At 40.8% G+C, this 17073-nt stretch overlaps 1 protein-coding gene across 1 annotated transcript in view; it reads right to left on the bottom strand.

Annotated features, from left to right (window-relative positions):
* The window catches only part of TYW1B (tRNA-yW synthesizing protein 1 homolog B), a 270344-nt gene that overhangs the window by 156177 nt on the left and 97094 nt on the right, over positions 1-17073 (bottom strand). Inside the window, 1 exon segment of the mRNA XM_063605909.1 lies at positions 2119-2228. Within this exon segment, the coding sequence (XP_063461979.1) occupies positions 2119-2228 (110 nt within the window).

The following is a 17073-nucleotide window of genomic DNA, read 5'->3' as shown; positions in this document are numbered from 1 at the left end:
TTACTACTGATCTTGAACCATTATTTGCATGACTTTTCTCCATTTCTCATAAGAATGAGAAATAAGTATGAGCCCATTTTCATACTGCTATAAAGAACTGCCGGAGACGGGGTAATTTATAAAGGAAAAGAGGTTTGATTGACTCGCAGTTCAGCATGGCTGGGGAGGCCACAGGAAATTTACTATCACAGCGGAATGCAAAGGGGAAGCAAGGCACCTCCTTCACAAGGCAGCAGGAAGGAGAAGTGCAGAGCAAAGGGGGAAGAGCCCCTCATAAAACCATCAGATCTCGTGAGAACTCACTCACTATCACGAGAACACCATGGGGGAAATGGCCCCCACGTTTCAATTACCTCCACCGGTCTCTCTCGACGCATAGGAATTATGGGGATTATGGAGATTACAATTCAAGATGAGATTTGGGTGAGGGGGACAAAGCCTAACCATATCAAGTGGTAAGGAGTATTATAAAATTATGAATGAGTGGCCAGAACAGAACAAATTTCCTTACGTGAAAGAATCACCTGATCTTCAGAATGCTAATTACTGAGGTTTCTAAAGACTCCCATATGTGCTATTAATACCTTAAGAGTGTCTATATTAAAACAGTCTTGGCTGGGACTATTTTTTAATGGTTGCATATGACGGAAAAGAAGAATACAGGAGAGAAGGAGTCACCAGTGGTAGGTAGAGACCAGAGCATACAGATTCAACAGGGAACCTAACAAATTCCAATTCATCACCTACAGCTGTTGCTTTATGAAGCCATCACATGTACAGTAGTGGTTCTCAAAGCGTGGTCCCCAGTTGAATAACATCAACACCAACCAGAAACCTGTTAGAAATGCACATTCTCAGGTGGCTCACACCTGTAATCCCAGCACTTTGGGAGGCCAAAGCGGGCAGATGGCTTGAGTCTAAGAGTTTGAGACCAGCCTGAGCAACATGGCTAGACCCCATCTTCACAAAAAATTAGCCAGGCGTGGTGGCCAGCGCCTGTAGCCCCAGCTACTCAGGAGGTAAGGCTGAGGTGGGAGGATCATCTGAGCCTGGGAAGTGAAGGTTGCAGTGAGCCAAGATAGCACCACATACTCCAGCCTGGGTGACAGAGTCAGATCCGGTCCAAAAAAAAAGAAAGACAAAAAAGCATACTCTTGGGCTTACTGACCCAATCTCTGGGAAAGGAAACCAACAATCTGTGTTTTAACAAGCTCTCCAGATGATTCCGATGCATGATAAAGTTTGAGAACCAGTAACCTCCAGTGAAGTCAATATTTGTTAATATGAGACAGAATTAAATCAGGAAATTCAAAAAAATGGAGTGGCTGAATTTTTACCACATTACTGTGCATTAGATGGAAGAAACTGTTATTTATATTATCCCTCCTTTTTTTTAAATAAGGAATTCATTCAAAACCGTTTTCCCATCACTAACTAACATTATTTAAGACTTTCCACTAACCTAAAACTTCCAATCCATTCAAAAGGCTGCTCAGCTCAACGAGACAGAACAATAGCAAAGGTTTCTAGGAAGATTGATGGTACATTCCCAGGTAAATCTTTCAAGTTGAATGCAGCATATTATAAGTTGCTAAACTTTTTATTTATTTATTTATTTCTGAGATGGAGTTTCGCTCTTTTTGCCCAGGTTGGAGTGGAGTGGAGAGATCTCGGCTCACTGCAACCTCTGCCTCCCAGGTTCAAGCAATTCTCCTGCCTCAGCCTCCCAAGTAGCTGGGATTACAGGCAACCACCATCATGCCCAGTTAATTTTTGCATATTTAGTAGAGACGGGGTTTCACCATGTTAGCCAGGCTCATCTCGAACTCCTGACCTCAGGTGATCCGCCTGCCTCGGCCTCCCAAAGTGCTGGGATTAGACAGGCGTGAGCCATCACACCTGGCCAAGTTGCTACATTTTAAATTTTTAGTTCTTCCATCATATGGGAAGTAAAAGCTAAAAAGGCAAAATATATATAATATTCCTACAAAGTTTTCACTTCCTCAGAGGAAAATTTGCCAGTGGGGACAAAATCCTACCAAAGAGGCAATTCTTCTGCCAGTCTGATTCAGACTATTAACAGGTATTAGCATTCCTCTGTAGAGGGAAGATAAATACCTTTAAACTGCTTAATCATGTTCTGATGGTTTTCAATGGCTTCCTTCAAGATCATTTCAGGCTGGTCCATCTTCCACCGCCATTCAGTGCCCACGCGGTTGTTGTGGTGCCTAGGAACAAGACGCAAAGTTCTAAAAGACCCTTCTGTAATAAGATCTGGGCTAGTCATTTATGATGAAGTCGTCCATTTTTAAAAATCACAAAATCAGGACTGGTTTCCTCCTAAGAGTTCAACCACGTATAGTGGTATTTTCCAACTTATTTTAAATCGTGACACCCAACAGCGAGGGGTGAATAGAGAAATCATTCAACTCTTCCCAGAGATGTTGGGCACCTAATTCACTCAATTCCAGTTACAGGTTGACAGAACACTCTCTGCTGCTTTAACCATGTTAACTATGAATGTACACAAACAAGGCAAACTGTCATCACCATGTTACTGTCATCTACGTCGACACTTCATAAAGTGAGTGAGGACAGCTGGAACACTTGCTTGGAAATCACACTGACAGGGCCTGAGAATGAGTTTCTCCTGATGCAGGCCTGGGGAAAGGACAAGAACCTCCACCTGGGACCCAAGCAGCTACAACACAATGTCATTTTGAGAGCAAAACCACTGCTAGAGTGTATCCTGCCCTGGGAGCCAAAGCCCCTGTATCTCCATATTCCTGAGGTTCTACTGCCATCACTCCATGGCCATATAAAAGATTACAATGCCATAACCCAAGCTATACCTAGCAGTACAACCATATCCAAGCACCTGAGCCCATGCAGAACCTTGTAATCCAAAAAAACAGGCAGCACAGTACAGCAAGGAGACCACCCCCAAGACAGACACAATGCCAGAGCCCAAGGACCAGCTCCCCAGTGTCCACCACTGCCAACCATCTCACCCTCCCGACAGGCAGAACTACCGTGTGCCCTACAGGCCCCTCAAGGCCCAAGGACCATTCTGCCCAGAAACCAGCACCACTGAAGACACTACCCCCATAAGCAGCAGAGCTGCCAGAAATAGCACAAGCTCCCCTAGGGTCTAAGAACCAGCAAGCCCAGCAACACCGACCCTAGCAAAGCCATGCCACTGCCTCCACAAACACCCACAGTCCAGGCCAGTGAGGCACTCACAGGAACCACAGGCACCGATTATGGCCAAAGAAATCACATGTACACTACTATACTACTACACTACTGTACCCGTCTAGAGGACAAGTCAAAGCACCCCATTCAACCAACACTATAAAATACTTCTCCAGGAAAGTCTTTCCCTATGAAAACTACTCCATAAAAATGGAAAGGGTGACTGTTATACCAGATGTGCAGATACCAATGTAGTAAAAAACAAAAACATGAACTAGCAAGAAAACATGACACTCCCAAAGAAACATGATAATTCTCCAGTAACAGACCTGAAAGAAAGGAAAATCAAGGCCTATAACAGAATTTAAAATAATGATCTTAAGGAAACTCAAGAGAGATACAAGAGAATACACATAGACAATTCAATGAAATCAGGAAAAGAATTCATGATCTAAATGAGAAATTCAACAGAGATAGATATCACAAAAAAGAGCCAAACAGAAAACTTGAAGGTGAAGAATTCGATGAATGAAATAAATACAACTGAGAGTTTCAACAACATATTAGATCAAGGAGAACAAACAATGTCTGAATTTGAAGATAGGACTTTTGAAATGACCCAGTCAGACCAAAAAAAAAGGAAGGAAGAAGAAAGAAAAAAAGGCGAAAAGAAAAAGAAAAGGAAAAGAAGGAGGAGGAAGAGGAGAAGAAGAGGAGAAAAAGAAAGAAGAAAAGAAGAAGAAGGGAGAAGGGAGAAAGGATAGAGGAGAGAGGAGGAGGAAGAGCAGGAGGAGGAGCAGCAGCAGGAGGCGTAGGAAAAAAAGCCTGCAGGAATGATGGGACACCATTACATGAACAAATGTTTGCATTTAGGAATTCCAGAAGGAGAACAGGTGGGAAAAGGCATGGAAAAGTTAACAGGTTTTAATGAAATAAAAGCTGAAAACTTCCCACATTTTGGGAGAGATATGGACATTCAGATCAAGCAAGCTAAAAATTCCTAAAATGGATTAAATGCCAAAAAAAAAAAAAAAAGCCTCCTTGAGACACATTATAGTCAAACTGTCAAAAGACAATGACAAAGCGAATTCTAAAAACAGCAATTGAAAAGCATCACGTCACATGTAAGGAAACCTCCATAAGAATAACAGCAGATTTCTCAGCAGAAACCTCACAGGCCAGGAGAGAATGGGATGATATATTCTAAGGGCTGGAAAAAAAAAAAAAAAGACCACCAAGCAAAACTGTCCTCTGGAAATGAAGGAGAAATAAAGCCTGTCCCAGACAAGTAAAAATTGAGGGAATTCATCACACTAGACTGGCCTTAAAAGAAAAGCTTAGGGAATCCTACATCAGGAAGTGATTATTACCATCATGAAAATACGCAAAAGTATAAACTCACTGGTAGGGCGGATATACAAATGAGATTTAAAAAAGTATTCAAATGTTACCACTATGGAAGACCACCAAACTGCAAAAAAAAAAAAACAAGAGAGTAAGAAAGCAAAAACAATATACAAAACAACATGAGTAAGTTATCATCTACCATGAATAACCTTGAATGTAAATGGATTAAAGTCCCTTGTTAAAAGATATAAACTGGCTGAATGAATTTTTAAAAAAACACCCAACTATTTGTTGCCTACAAGAAACTCACTTCACCTGTAAAGATATACACAGACTGAAAGTGAATGGGATGGAAAAATACATACCACACAAACCAAAACCAAAAGCAGCTGGGTGTGGTGGCTCACACCTGTAATCCCATCACTTTGGGAGGCTGAGGCGGGGAGAATCACGAGGTCAGGAGTTCGAGACCAGCCTGGCCAACATGGTGAAACCGCGTCTCTACTAAAAATACAAAAATTAGCCAGGCGTGGTGGTGGGCACCTGTAATCCCAGCTACTTAGGAGGATGAGGCAGGAGAATTGCTTGAACCTGAGGCGGAAGTTGCAGTGAACCGGGATTATGCCACTGCACTCCAGCCTGGGCAACAGAGCAGGACTCCATCTCAAATAAAAAAATTAAAAAATTTTAAAAAACCAAGCACGAGTAGCTATCCTTGTATAAGATAAAATAGACTTTAAGTCAGAAACTGTAAAATGACACCAAGGAAAAGGTCATTGTGTAACGATAAAGGAATCACTGCAGCAAGAGGATCTAACAACTGTAAATATTTATGTACCTAACACTGGAGCACTGAGATATAAAGCAAACATTATGAGATCTAATGGGAAACATAGACTCTACTACCATAATAGTCGGGGGCATCAACATCACACTCTCTCAGAATTGGACAGATCACCTAGACAGAAAATCAGTAAAGAAACACCAGATTTAAACCATAGGCCAAACTGACCTAATAGACACTGACAAAATATTTCATACTACACCTGCAGAATACACAATCTTCTTATCCATACATAAAATATTCTCCAGGGCAGACCATATTTTAGTCTCAAAAAATGTTAAAAAATCAAAATCCTATCAAGTATGTTTTTGGACAATGGAATAAAACAAGAAATCAGTCATAAAAGGAACTTTGGAACCTATACAAAGTAATGGAAACCAAATAGCACACTCTTGAACAGCCTATGAGTCAATGAAGAAAGCAAGAAGAAAATTTAAATATGTACTAAAACAAATGAAAGTAGAAGCAAATGTCAAAACTTAAGGGACAGAGCAAAAGCAGTACTAACAGGGAAGTTTATAATAATAAACAACTATATCAAAAATGTAGAATGATTTCAAATATCAATCTAACAATGCACTTCAGGGAACTAGAAAAGCAAAAACAAACCAAACCCAAAATTACTACAACAGAAAAAAATAATAATCAGAGCAAAAATAAATGAAGTTGAGACTAAAAGAACACAAAAATCAACAAAACAGAAAGTTCATTTTTTAAAAAGATAAACATCGACAAACCATTAAACTAACCAAGAAAAAAAAAGATCCAAATAAATATATCAGAAACAAAAAAGAGACATTACTACTGATACGATAGAAATACAAAGAATCATTAAAGACTGTTATAACCAACTGTACACCAACAAATTGGAAAACCTAGAGGAAATGTAGAAATTCCTGTACACACACAACCTACCAAGAACAAACCAGGAAGAAAGAGAAAACCTGAACAGATCATCAACAAGATTAAATCAATTATAAAGTCTTCCAACAAAGAAAAGTACACGGCCAGATGGCTTCCCTGGTAAATTCCACCAAACCTAAAACACACACACACATACACACACACGCACACACACACACACCTCTCACACTAATACTTTTCAAACTATTTCAAAAAATTAAGGGGGAAGAAATTCTTAGAAACTCAGTATTATATGAGGCCAGTATTACCCTGAAAACAAAACAGGACAAAAACACAACAAAAAAGAAAAGGAAAATAGCATGCCAATATCCCCGATGAACAAAGGTATAAAAATCCTCGGCCGGGCCCGGTGGCTCACGCCTGTAATCCCAGCACTTTGGGAGGCCAAGGCGGGCGGATCATGAATTCAGGAGATCAAGACCATCCTGGCTAATACGGTGAAACCCTGTCTCTACTAAAAAAATACAAAAAATTAGCCTGGCATGGTGGCAGGCACCTGTAATCCCAGCTACTCAGAAGGCTGAGGCAGGGAAATCGCTTGAACCCAGGAGGTGGAGGTTGCAGTGAACTGAGATTGTGCCATTGCACTCCAGCCTGGGGGACAGAGCGAGACTCCGTCTCAAAGAAATAAGAAAGAAAAAAAAGAAAATTGCATATCACTGAGGAAAGAAATTGAAGAGAGCACACACACAAAAATGGAAAGACATCCCATGTCCATGGGTTGGAAAAATAAACATAGTTAAAGTTATCATACCACCCAAAGCAATTTACAGATTTGATGCAATCCCTACCAAACCACCAAAGACATTTTTCACAGAAATAGAAAACAATTCTAAAAATCACATGGAACCACTAAAATCCCCAAATAGCCAAAGAAATCCTATGCAGAATGAACACAGCTCAAGGCATCACAGTACATGACTTCAAAATATACTATAGCCAGATGCGGTGGCTCACACCTGTAATCCCAGCACTTTGGGAGGCCGAGGCAGGCAGATCACAAAGTCAGGAGTTCAAGACCAGCCTGGCCAACATAGTGAAACCCCATCTCTAATAAAAATACAAAAAATTGGCCAGGAGTGGTGGCAGGCGCCTGTAATCCCTGCTACTCGGGAGGCTGAGGCAGGAGAATCCCTTGAACCAGGCAGGTGGAGGTTGCAGTGAGCTGAGATCACATCATTGCGCTCCAGCCCAAGCAACAGTTTAAAACTCCATCTCAAAAAAAAAAAAAAAAAACACAACAAAAAAAACTATAAACCTATTGTAACCAAAGCAGCATGGTATTGATATAAGAACAGACACATAGACTCACAGAACAAAATAGAGAACCCAGAAATAAATCCAAATATTTATAGGAAACCAATTTTCGACAAAGGTGCCAAGGTCATGCAGTGGGGAAAGACAATATACAAAAATCAACTCAAAACAGATTAATGACATACATGTAAAACCTGAAACTGTGAAATTACATATCGTGAAAACACAGAGGAAACACTTTAGGACATTGGTCTGGGCAATGATTTTATGAATAAAACTTCAAAATTACAGGCAACAAAAGTAAAAACAAATAAATAGGATGATATCAAACTAAAAAGCTGCTGCACTGCAAAGGAAACAATCAACAGGGTGAAGAGACAACCTGCAGAATGACAGAAAATATTTCCAAACCATTCATCAAACAAGGGATTAATATCCAGAATATACAAAAAATTCAAACAACCCAACAGCAAAAAAACCCACAAATAATCTGATTTTTAAAAGGTCGAATGATGTAAATAGACATTTCTCAAAAGAACGTATACAAGTAGCAAACAAATACATTTTTAAATGCTCAACATCACTAATCATCAGAGAAATGCAAATCAAAACCGCAATGAGATTCCATCTTACCCAAGTTAAAATGACTATTATCAAATAATAACAAATGCTGACAAGGATGTGGAGAAAGGGAACTCTTATACACTGTTGCTGGCAATGTAAACTACCACAGTCATTATGGAAAACAATATGCAGATTCCTCAAAAAACTAAAGCTAGAACTACCATATGATCCAGCAACCCCACTACTGAATATACATCCAAAGGAAAGGAAATCAGTATGTTGAAGAGACAGCTGCATTCTCATGCTTATTGCAGCACTATTCACAATCACCAAGATACAGAACCAACCTAAGTGTCCATCAGCAGATAAATGGATAAAGGAAATGTGATATATATTCACAATGGAATATTATTTAGCCCTATAAAAAAGAATGAGGCTGGGCATAGTGGGTCACGCCTGTAATCCCAGCACTTTGGGAGGCTGAGGCCAGTGGATCACTTGAGGTCAGGAGTTTGAAGCCAGCCTGGCCAACTTGGTGAAATCCCGTCTCTACTAAAAATATAAAAAATTAAGCCAGGCGTGGTGGCACGAGCCTGTAATCCCACTTATTCAGGAGGCTGAGGCAAGAGAATCACTTGAACCTGGGAGGTGGAGGTTGCAGTGGGCCAAGATTGTGTCACTGCACTCCAGCCTGGGCAACAGCAAGACTCTGCCTTAAAAAAAAAAAAAAAAAAAAAAAAGGCCAAGTGCAGTGGCTCAAGCCTGTAATCCCAGGACTTTGGAAGGCCAAGGGAGGCAGATCACCTGAGGTCAGGAGTTCAAGATCAGTCTGGCCAACTTGGCAAAACTCCACCTCTACTAAAAATACAAAAATTATCTGGGCTTGGTGGCATGTGCCTGTAATCCCAGCTACTTGGGAGGCTGAGGGACAAGAATCGCTTGAACCTGGGAGGCAGAGATTTCAGTGAGCTGAGATCAGGCCACTGCACTCCAGCCTGGGCAAAAGAGCGAGACTCTGTCTAAAAAAAAAAAAAAAAAATTCACATACCATAACATTATCCTATTTAAGGTTTATAAATCATTGGCTTTTGCTATACTCACAGAGTTGTGCATTGTTAGAAATGCTTGCTCCCCAGTGCTACAAAGAAATAGCAACTGAACATAAATTTAATTTTCTCAGCAAGGCCATTTTTTTACTTTCTGCAGAAAGGGTACACTCGCCAGCACTTCTGCCACGAGAATACACTGAACAAAGGAGACAGGGACATTTATAACCTGACACATTCACCCTACTGCTGTTACCAGTTTCCATTGGCTGGAATGGGACCTCACATTCTGTATTTGTCCCAATTGGCTAGCAACTTAGAACTTTTCAAAAGAGGCAAAGGCAGAGAACAAAGGAAGGAGGAAGTAACTTGTGGAATGCTCAGAAAGGTAAAAACACCTCCAAAAAAGAAAGAGGAATAGGCTACGACCTAATGCTTGCTTGGACCAGTATAAGCATGCCAGGGCAAATATTTAGGCTAAATTGTGGGAGCTAAGAATACAAAGTACATTGATTTCTTTATTACGGCTAGCAGATATCTAAGAATGTTAGCACAGGTCTTTGAATAAATTTTGCTTCTAAGAGAAGTGACTATTTATTCTTAATTAGATGGGGAGGAAAATCTCTTTGAAGAGGAGCCTCTACTTCACTTTTTACATGCATCCATGACCAAAATCCATTTTAAACGTTTTGTCATTCCCAAAAAGAAACCCCATCCCCTCGGGTATTGCTCCTCAACTCCCATATTCCCTCCGGCCCTAGGCAACCACTAATCTACTTTCTGTCTCTACAGATTTGTCTATTCTAGGCAATGCACAGAAATGCAATCTTACTATAGATGCAGCCTGTTGTGATCGGCTTCTTTCACTTAGTATAATATTTTCAACATTAATCCATGCTGTAGCATGTATCAGTACTTAATTTCTTTTTATTGACAGATGACATTCCTTGGAATGGATACACCACATGTTGTTTCTCTGTTCATCAGTTAACGGACATCTGGAGTATATCTACTTTTTGGATATTATGAATATCTTTTTGAGGCACAAGAATCGCTTGAACCCAGGAAACAGAGGTTACAGTGAGCCAAGATCACACCACTGCGCTCCAGCCTGGGTGACAGAGCGAGACTCCGTCTCAAAAGAATAAAAAAAAACCCACTGTCATATACAGAACCTCACTCAAGCAATTAAGCCTTACAGCAACCCTGTAAGGAAGGTATGTTGTTTTATTCTACAGTTGAGAAACTGAGGCTCAGAGGCTATTTTAAGAATCCACTGCAAGAAAAGGACAATAATAAAAGCATTTATGTAACATTTAAATCAATTTTCAATGAACCTTTTCTGAAATTCTTGTTATATATTTCATGGAAACAGATGGCAAATTCTAATTTTAAAAGCTCATATATTAGTCCTTCTTTACCAGAAGCCATGGTAAATGAAATATCTCCATTTAATTCGACCTTTCTAAAAATCGCATTAAGGAATGTGTTAATCATACTGTTTGTTTTCCAAAACTCTGGGTAAATGTACTGCTCAAGAAACTGAAAGACTGCATTGTTGGCTATGAACAGGAAATTAAGATTGAGGAGCACTACCCATTAGATCCTGTTATTTCTTTTGAATTCTGACCTGTAAAAAAACCAACTACTTATGCCAACAATCTTAAGAAGAGATTAGGATTTATACTTAGTGTAAACTGTGAAACAAGAAAAACTAGAACACAAAATACTTGATTATTTGTCCTACAACCTCAGTATGATGTGATCCCAATACTTCAGTCTACATAATCATATGGCTAACATACTTTTGTCTTGCAAGCGCTCACCTTATAATATCTCAAACTCTGTAAGCACATACTCTATTCCTAAAAAGTGGTTTTTTGGTCACATTTTACTTCTTTTTTTTTTTTTTTGAGATGGAGTAGCCCAGGTTGGAATGCAGTGGCGTGATCTCGGCTCACTGCAAGCACCACCTCCTGGGTTCACACCATTCTCCTGCCTCAGCCTCCTGAGTAGCTGGGACTACAGGCGCCCGCCACCACGCCCAGCTAATTTTTTCTATTTTTAGTGGAGACGGAGTTTCACCCTGTTAGCCAGGATGGTCTCGATCTCCTGACCTTGTGATCTGCCTGCCTCAGCCTCCCAAAGTGCTGGGATTACAGGCGTGAGCCACCGCACCTGGCCATATTTCTTTCTTTTTTTTTTTTTTTGAGGAGTCTCGCACAGTCACCCAGCCTGGAGTGCAGTGGCGTGATCTCAGCTCACTGCAACCTCCACCTCCTGGGTTCAAGCAGTTCTCCTGCCTCAGCCTCCCAAGTAGCTGGGATTATAGGCGCCTGCCACCAAGCCCAGCTAATTTTTTGTATTTTTTTAAGTAGAGACGGGGTTTCCCTCTGTTGGCCAGGCTGGTCTTGAACTCCTGACCTCGTGATCCGCCTGCCTCAGCCTCCCAAAGTGCTGGGATTACAGGCATGAGCCACTGCGCCCGGCCTCGTCACATTCTGTTTCAATGCTGCCATGTTCCAGCAATACCCTTCAATGAAATAGTGACTGTAGACCATGGCGCACAGGTTATTTCAACCTCAGCACAATTGCCATTTTGGACTAGATAATCCTTTGTTGCGGAGCACTGTCCTATGCATTAGGGAATGCTTAGCAACATCCCCAGCCTCTACCCACCAGATACCAGCAGCACTCTCCTTGGTTCTAACAATAAAAAATATCTCGAGACATTGTCAAATGTTCCAAATCTCTGTGTGGGACAAGAAATAGCAATTTTGCCCCCAGTTGAGAACCACCGATTTAACAGGATGACCTAAGAGATACTTTTAGTGTTTTGTTTTTTGTTTGTTTTTACCACATCTCTAGATAACTAAAAGAGGAAATACATGTAAAAGAATATGGTATAGTAGCCCACGCCTATAATCTCAGCACTTTGGGGGGCTAAGAGGGGAGGATTGCTTCAGGCCAAGAGTTCGAGACCAGCTTAAGAAACATAGCGAGACCCTGTCTCTATCAAAAAATAATAATAATAGTAATAAACTGGATAGGCATTGTGGCACAAGCCTGTAGCTGGAGTTACTCAAGTGGCTGAGGCAGGAGGATCACGTGAGCCCATGGGTTCAAGGTACCAGTGAGCTATGATTGCACCACTGTACTCTAGCCTAGGTGACAGGGCTTAATATGGGATGATAGTATTGTGGCTATATTATTTTTTAACAGATCTTATTATTTACATTTTACATGATCTGTCAATTGAAGTATGTACAGATAAAACAATATGATGGCAAGGATTTGTATTAAAATAGGTAAATGGAATATGATTATCCATATGATGATAAACGTTCACCAAGGTTTAATATACTATTCTCTCTCTGCTTACGTTAAAAAAACTCTATAATAAGAATTTTTTTAAAGTGGGTAGAGAGGGGTCAGGCGCAGTGGCTCACTCCTGTAATCTCAGCACTTTGGAAGGCCAAGGAGGGCAGATCACGAGGTGAGGAGTTCAAGACGAGCCCGGCCAACATGGTGAAACCCTGTCTCTGGTAAAAGATACAAAAAATTAGCAGGGCATGGTGGCATGCACCTGTAATCCCAGCTATTCAGGAGGCTGAGGCAGGAGAATGGCGTGAACCCGGGAGGCAGAGGTTGCAGTGAGCCAAGATCGTGCCATTGCACTCCAGCCTGGGTGACAGAGTGAGACTACATCTCAAAAAACAAAAAAAAAGTGGGTAGAGGGGTTAACAAAGGTCTCAGTAGGTACATGAACAATTTGCTGTTAAGAAAAAAATTATAGTTGAGGTAAACAATACACAGCTGAATGCCTGGGAAGAAGAGCTAGGCACCAAGGCTAATGTGGTGAACTGGAGCACTGAAAAGCACCTGCATGCTCCTGGGATTTAGAAAGGCACACTGGACAGGAGACATGCTAAGAAGCGGCCTAGGAAGAGTCTAAACTTTCACCTCTGCCCGATCTTTAGGCTCAGCACAAGCAGGAAGCAAAGGCTAAGGCAGAGTTGTAAATCGCCTGGCTAAACATTAAAAGAGTGTTCCAGGCCGGGTATGGTGGCTCAAGTCTGTAATCCCGGCACTTTGGAAGGCCAGGGCGGGTGGATCACTTGAGGCCAGGAGTTCGAGACCAGTCTGGCTAACACAGTGAAACCCCGTCTCTACTAAAAATACAAAAAATTAGCCGGGTGTGGTGGCGGGCGCCTGCAATCCCAGCTACTCAGGAGGCTGAGGCAGGAGAATGGCATGAACCTGGGAGGTGGAGCTTGCAGTGAGCCGAGATTGCGCCACTGCACTCCAGCCTGGGTGACAGAGCAAGACTCTGTCTCAAAAAAAAGAAAAAAAAATTAGCCAGGTATAGTAGCACACACCTGTAATCCTAGCTACTCAGGAGGCTGAGGCATGATAATTGCTTGAACCCAGGAAGTGGAGGTTGCAGTGGGCCAAGATTCCACCACTGTACTACAGCCTGGGTGACAGAGCAAGACCCTGTCTCAAAAGGAAAAAAAAAAAAGCGAAAGAAATGTTCCAAGACAGAGTCAATCTGCAAAGACTGGGAGAAGCTTTTTTTTTTTTTTTTCCCAATTTTTTTCCTTTGGCTTCATGAGCTCAAGGAAATCTCTGTCAAATCATTAGCTGACCCCTGAGCTTAAGATACAGACTTCAGAGATAATATAAAACAAAGAATAAAATCTTTACAAGTATAGTTTAGAAAACTCACTAAACAAACAAAACCCAGAGCAAGCAATAAAAAACAAACCCTGAAGAGTGAGAAAAATCTGACTTCCAGAGTTAACACATTCTAATAATTAAAATATGCAGTTTTCTTTTTTTTTTTTTTGAGACAGAGTCTTGCTGTGTTGCCCAGGCTGGAGTGCAGTGGCGTGATCTCGGCTCACTGCAAGCTCCACCTCCCGAGCTCACGCCATTCTCCTGCCTCAGCCTCCCGAGTAGCTGGGACTACAGGTGCCCACCACCACGCCCAGCTAATTTTTTGTATTTTTAGTAGAGACAGGGTTTCACTGTGTTAGCCAGGATGGTCTCAATCTCCTGATCTTGTGAGCTGCCCACCTCGGCCTCCCAAAGTGCTGGAATTACAGGCATGAATCACCATGCCAGGCCAAAATATGCAGTTTTCAACAAAACATTTCTTTGCATACAAACCATGCAAAGAAACAAGTGTGGCCCATTCCCAGCATGTATTAGCAAAAACTCTCCCTGAGGAAGCATAGACATTAGACCAACTAAAAAAATACTTTAAGCCAACTATCTTAAACATGCTCAAAGAGCTAATGGAAACCATGTACAAAGAGATGAAGGAAACCAAGAAAACAATGTCTAAACAAATCCAGAATATCAATGAAGAGATACAAATGATAAGAAGGAACCAAACAGAAGATGTGAAAGAATAATAACTGAAATGAAGACTTCACTAGAGGGTTTCAACAGAAGATTTGAACAGGCAAAAGAAAAACCTCAGTGAAGTGGAAGACAAATCCATTTGGAATTATCTTGCCTAAGTAGAAAAAAAAAGTGTGAAGAAAATTGAACAGAGCCTTAGCACACCATCAAATTGAAAAGAGCTGGGGGACACCATCAAGCATACCAACATATGCATAATAAAAGTTCCAGAAGGAGATAAGAAGGAACAGAAAGAATATGTGAAGAAATAATTATTGAAAAAATCCCCAAATTTGGTAGAAGACTTGAATTCACAGAACTAAGAAGCTCAACAAACTCTAAGTAGTACAAACACAAAGAGATCCATACCAAGATATGTTATAATCAAACTGCTGGAAGAATAAGACAAAGAAAGTAACTTGAAAGAAGCGAGAGAGAAAGCACTCATCACGTATAAGGGATCCTTAGTAAAATTAAAAGCCAATTGCTCAGCAGAAACCATGGAGGCCAGAAGGCAGTGGGAGAGTATATTTAAAATGTTACAAGAAAAAAACTGTCAGTCTAGATTTCTATATCTAGCAAAACAATTCTTCAAAACTGAAGGAGACATTAAGACACTGACAAATAAAGGCTGAGGGAGTTCACTGCTAACAGACCTGCCCTACGATAAATGCTAAAGGGAGTCCTTCAGACAAAAATGAAAGGACACTAAACAGACCCATATCATACAAATATACAAAGAACAACATAAAGGTAAAATACATAGGTAAATACAAAAGTCACCACGGTTGTATTTTTGGATTTTTATTTGTTTGTGTTTGTTTTTCATTTGTTTGTTTTGAGACAGGGTCTTGCTCTGCCACCCAGGCTGGAGTGCAGTGGCACAATCAAGGCTCATTGCAACCTCCACCTCCCAGGCTTATGATCACCCCCACCTCAGCCTTCTGGAGTAGCTGGGACCTCAGACATGCACCACCATGCCCAGCTAATTTTTGCATGTTTCGTAGAGACAAGGTTTCATCATGTTACCCAGACAGATCTTGAACCCCTGGGCTCAAGTGCTCCACCCACCTTGGGGTCCCAAGGTGCTAGTATTACAGGCATAAGCCACTGCACCCGGCCAGTATTTTTGGATTGTAACTCCTCTATTTTTTCTCTTGATGACGTAAAAGACAAATGTATAAAACAGCAATTATAAATCTATGTTAATGGGCATACAGTATATAAAGTTGTAATTTGTGACAATGACATAAAGGAGGCGGGACAGAGCTGTTTATGGGCAAAGTTTTTGACTATTATTGAGTCAAATAATATCAATTCAAAATAGTGTTACTAATTCAAAATAGTCAATCCCATTAATAACTGATTTCATATTTGTAACATTGTCTACTTGCTAAAATTTATTTGTAATCCCCAATAATCATAACAAAATAACCCCCAAATCAAGTTATTATAAGCATTTATAATAATCAAAACAATATTTTTAATAACTGGAAAAAAAAAGAATTATAACTCTTGTGCCAATATGGAGATAAATTAAGAGATGACATTGACTAGAAAGTATTAAATCATTTTGGTTGCTAAAGGGAGAAATAATGAGAATCTGAAACATAATCAATAGAATTAGATAAGCAAATGGATATAGTGGGTTTGAGAAAAAGAGAAGAAATGTCTACTCTGGGCCATCAGATGGCTAATAGTGCCATTACCCAAAACAGAACAAGTTAACACAAGCCTAATAAATTCCATGATAAATACATTAAGCTTGAAATGACTGTAGATGATCCAAGAGAAGACATGCAACAGGAAATTGGAAATGGAGAAGGAAAACTCAGAAAAGAGACTGAGACTGGAGATAAAGTATTTAAAGGTGTCAAACTACAGGTAAATGAAGCCACGGAAATGGTTTACTTCTCCTACCATCATAACACAGAGTCATAAAAGACAGCTGAAGGACAGAAGCAGAAAGAAGAGCTAACAGGGGAAACTGAAAAGAAACTGACAAAGGTAGGTGGGATACTAGAAGAGACTGGTATCTCTGAATCCAACAGAAGGAGTGGCGTCCCCCTTCTTTCCTAGCATGCCTCACTGGAGTTCAACTAAGATAAGAATTAAGTAGCTTCTATTAGATCTGATAGTAAGGAAGTCATTAGTGACCACAACAAAATGAGCTGCTATGAAGACATGAGTTGGCATAGAGAACTAGGAGTTGAAGAGTAATCAGTTGTAAGTGAAGGAAAGAAATGGGTTAGTAGGCTGGGTGCAGTGGCTCACACCTGTAATCCCAGCACTTTGGGAGGCCGAGGTGGGCGGATCACCTGAGGTCAGGAGTTCAAAACCAGCCTGGCCAACATGGTGAAACCCCATCTCTACTAAAAATACAAAAATTAGCTGGGCATGGTGATGCGCACCTGTAGTCCCAGCTACTTGGGAGGCTGAGGCAGGAGAATCACTTGAACCTGGGAGGCAGAGGTTGCAGTGAGCCGA

Source organism: Pan paniscus, chromosome 6 (genome assembly GCF_029289425.2).
Source record: "Pan paniscus chromosome 6, NHGRI_mPanPan1-v2.0_pri, whole genome shotgun sequence".
Taxonomy (NCBI): domain Eukaryota; kingdom Metazoa; phylum Chordata; class Mammalia; order Primates; family Hominidae; genus Pan; species Pan paniscus.
The sequence above is the reverse complement of the archived record's forward strand: the minus strand, read 5'-3'. Positions and strand labels throughout refer to the sequence as shown.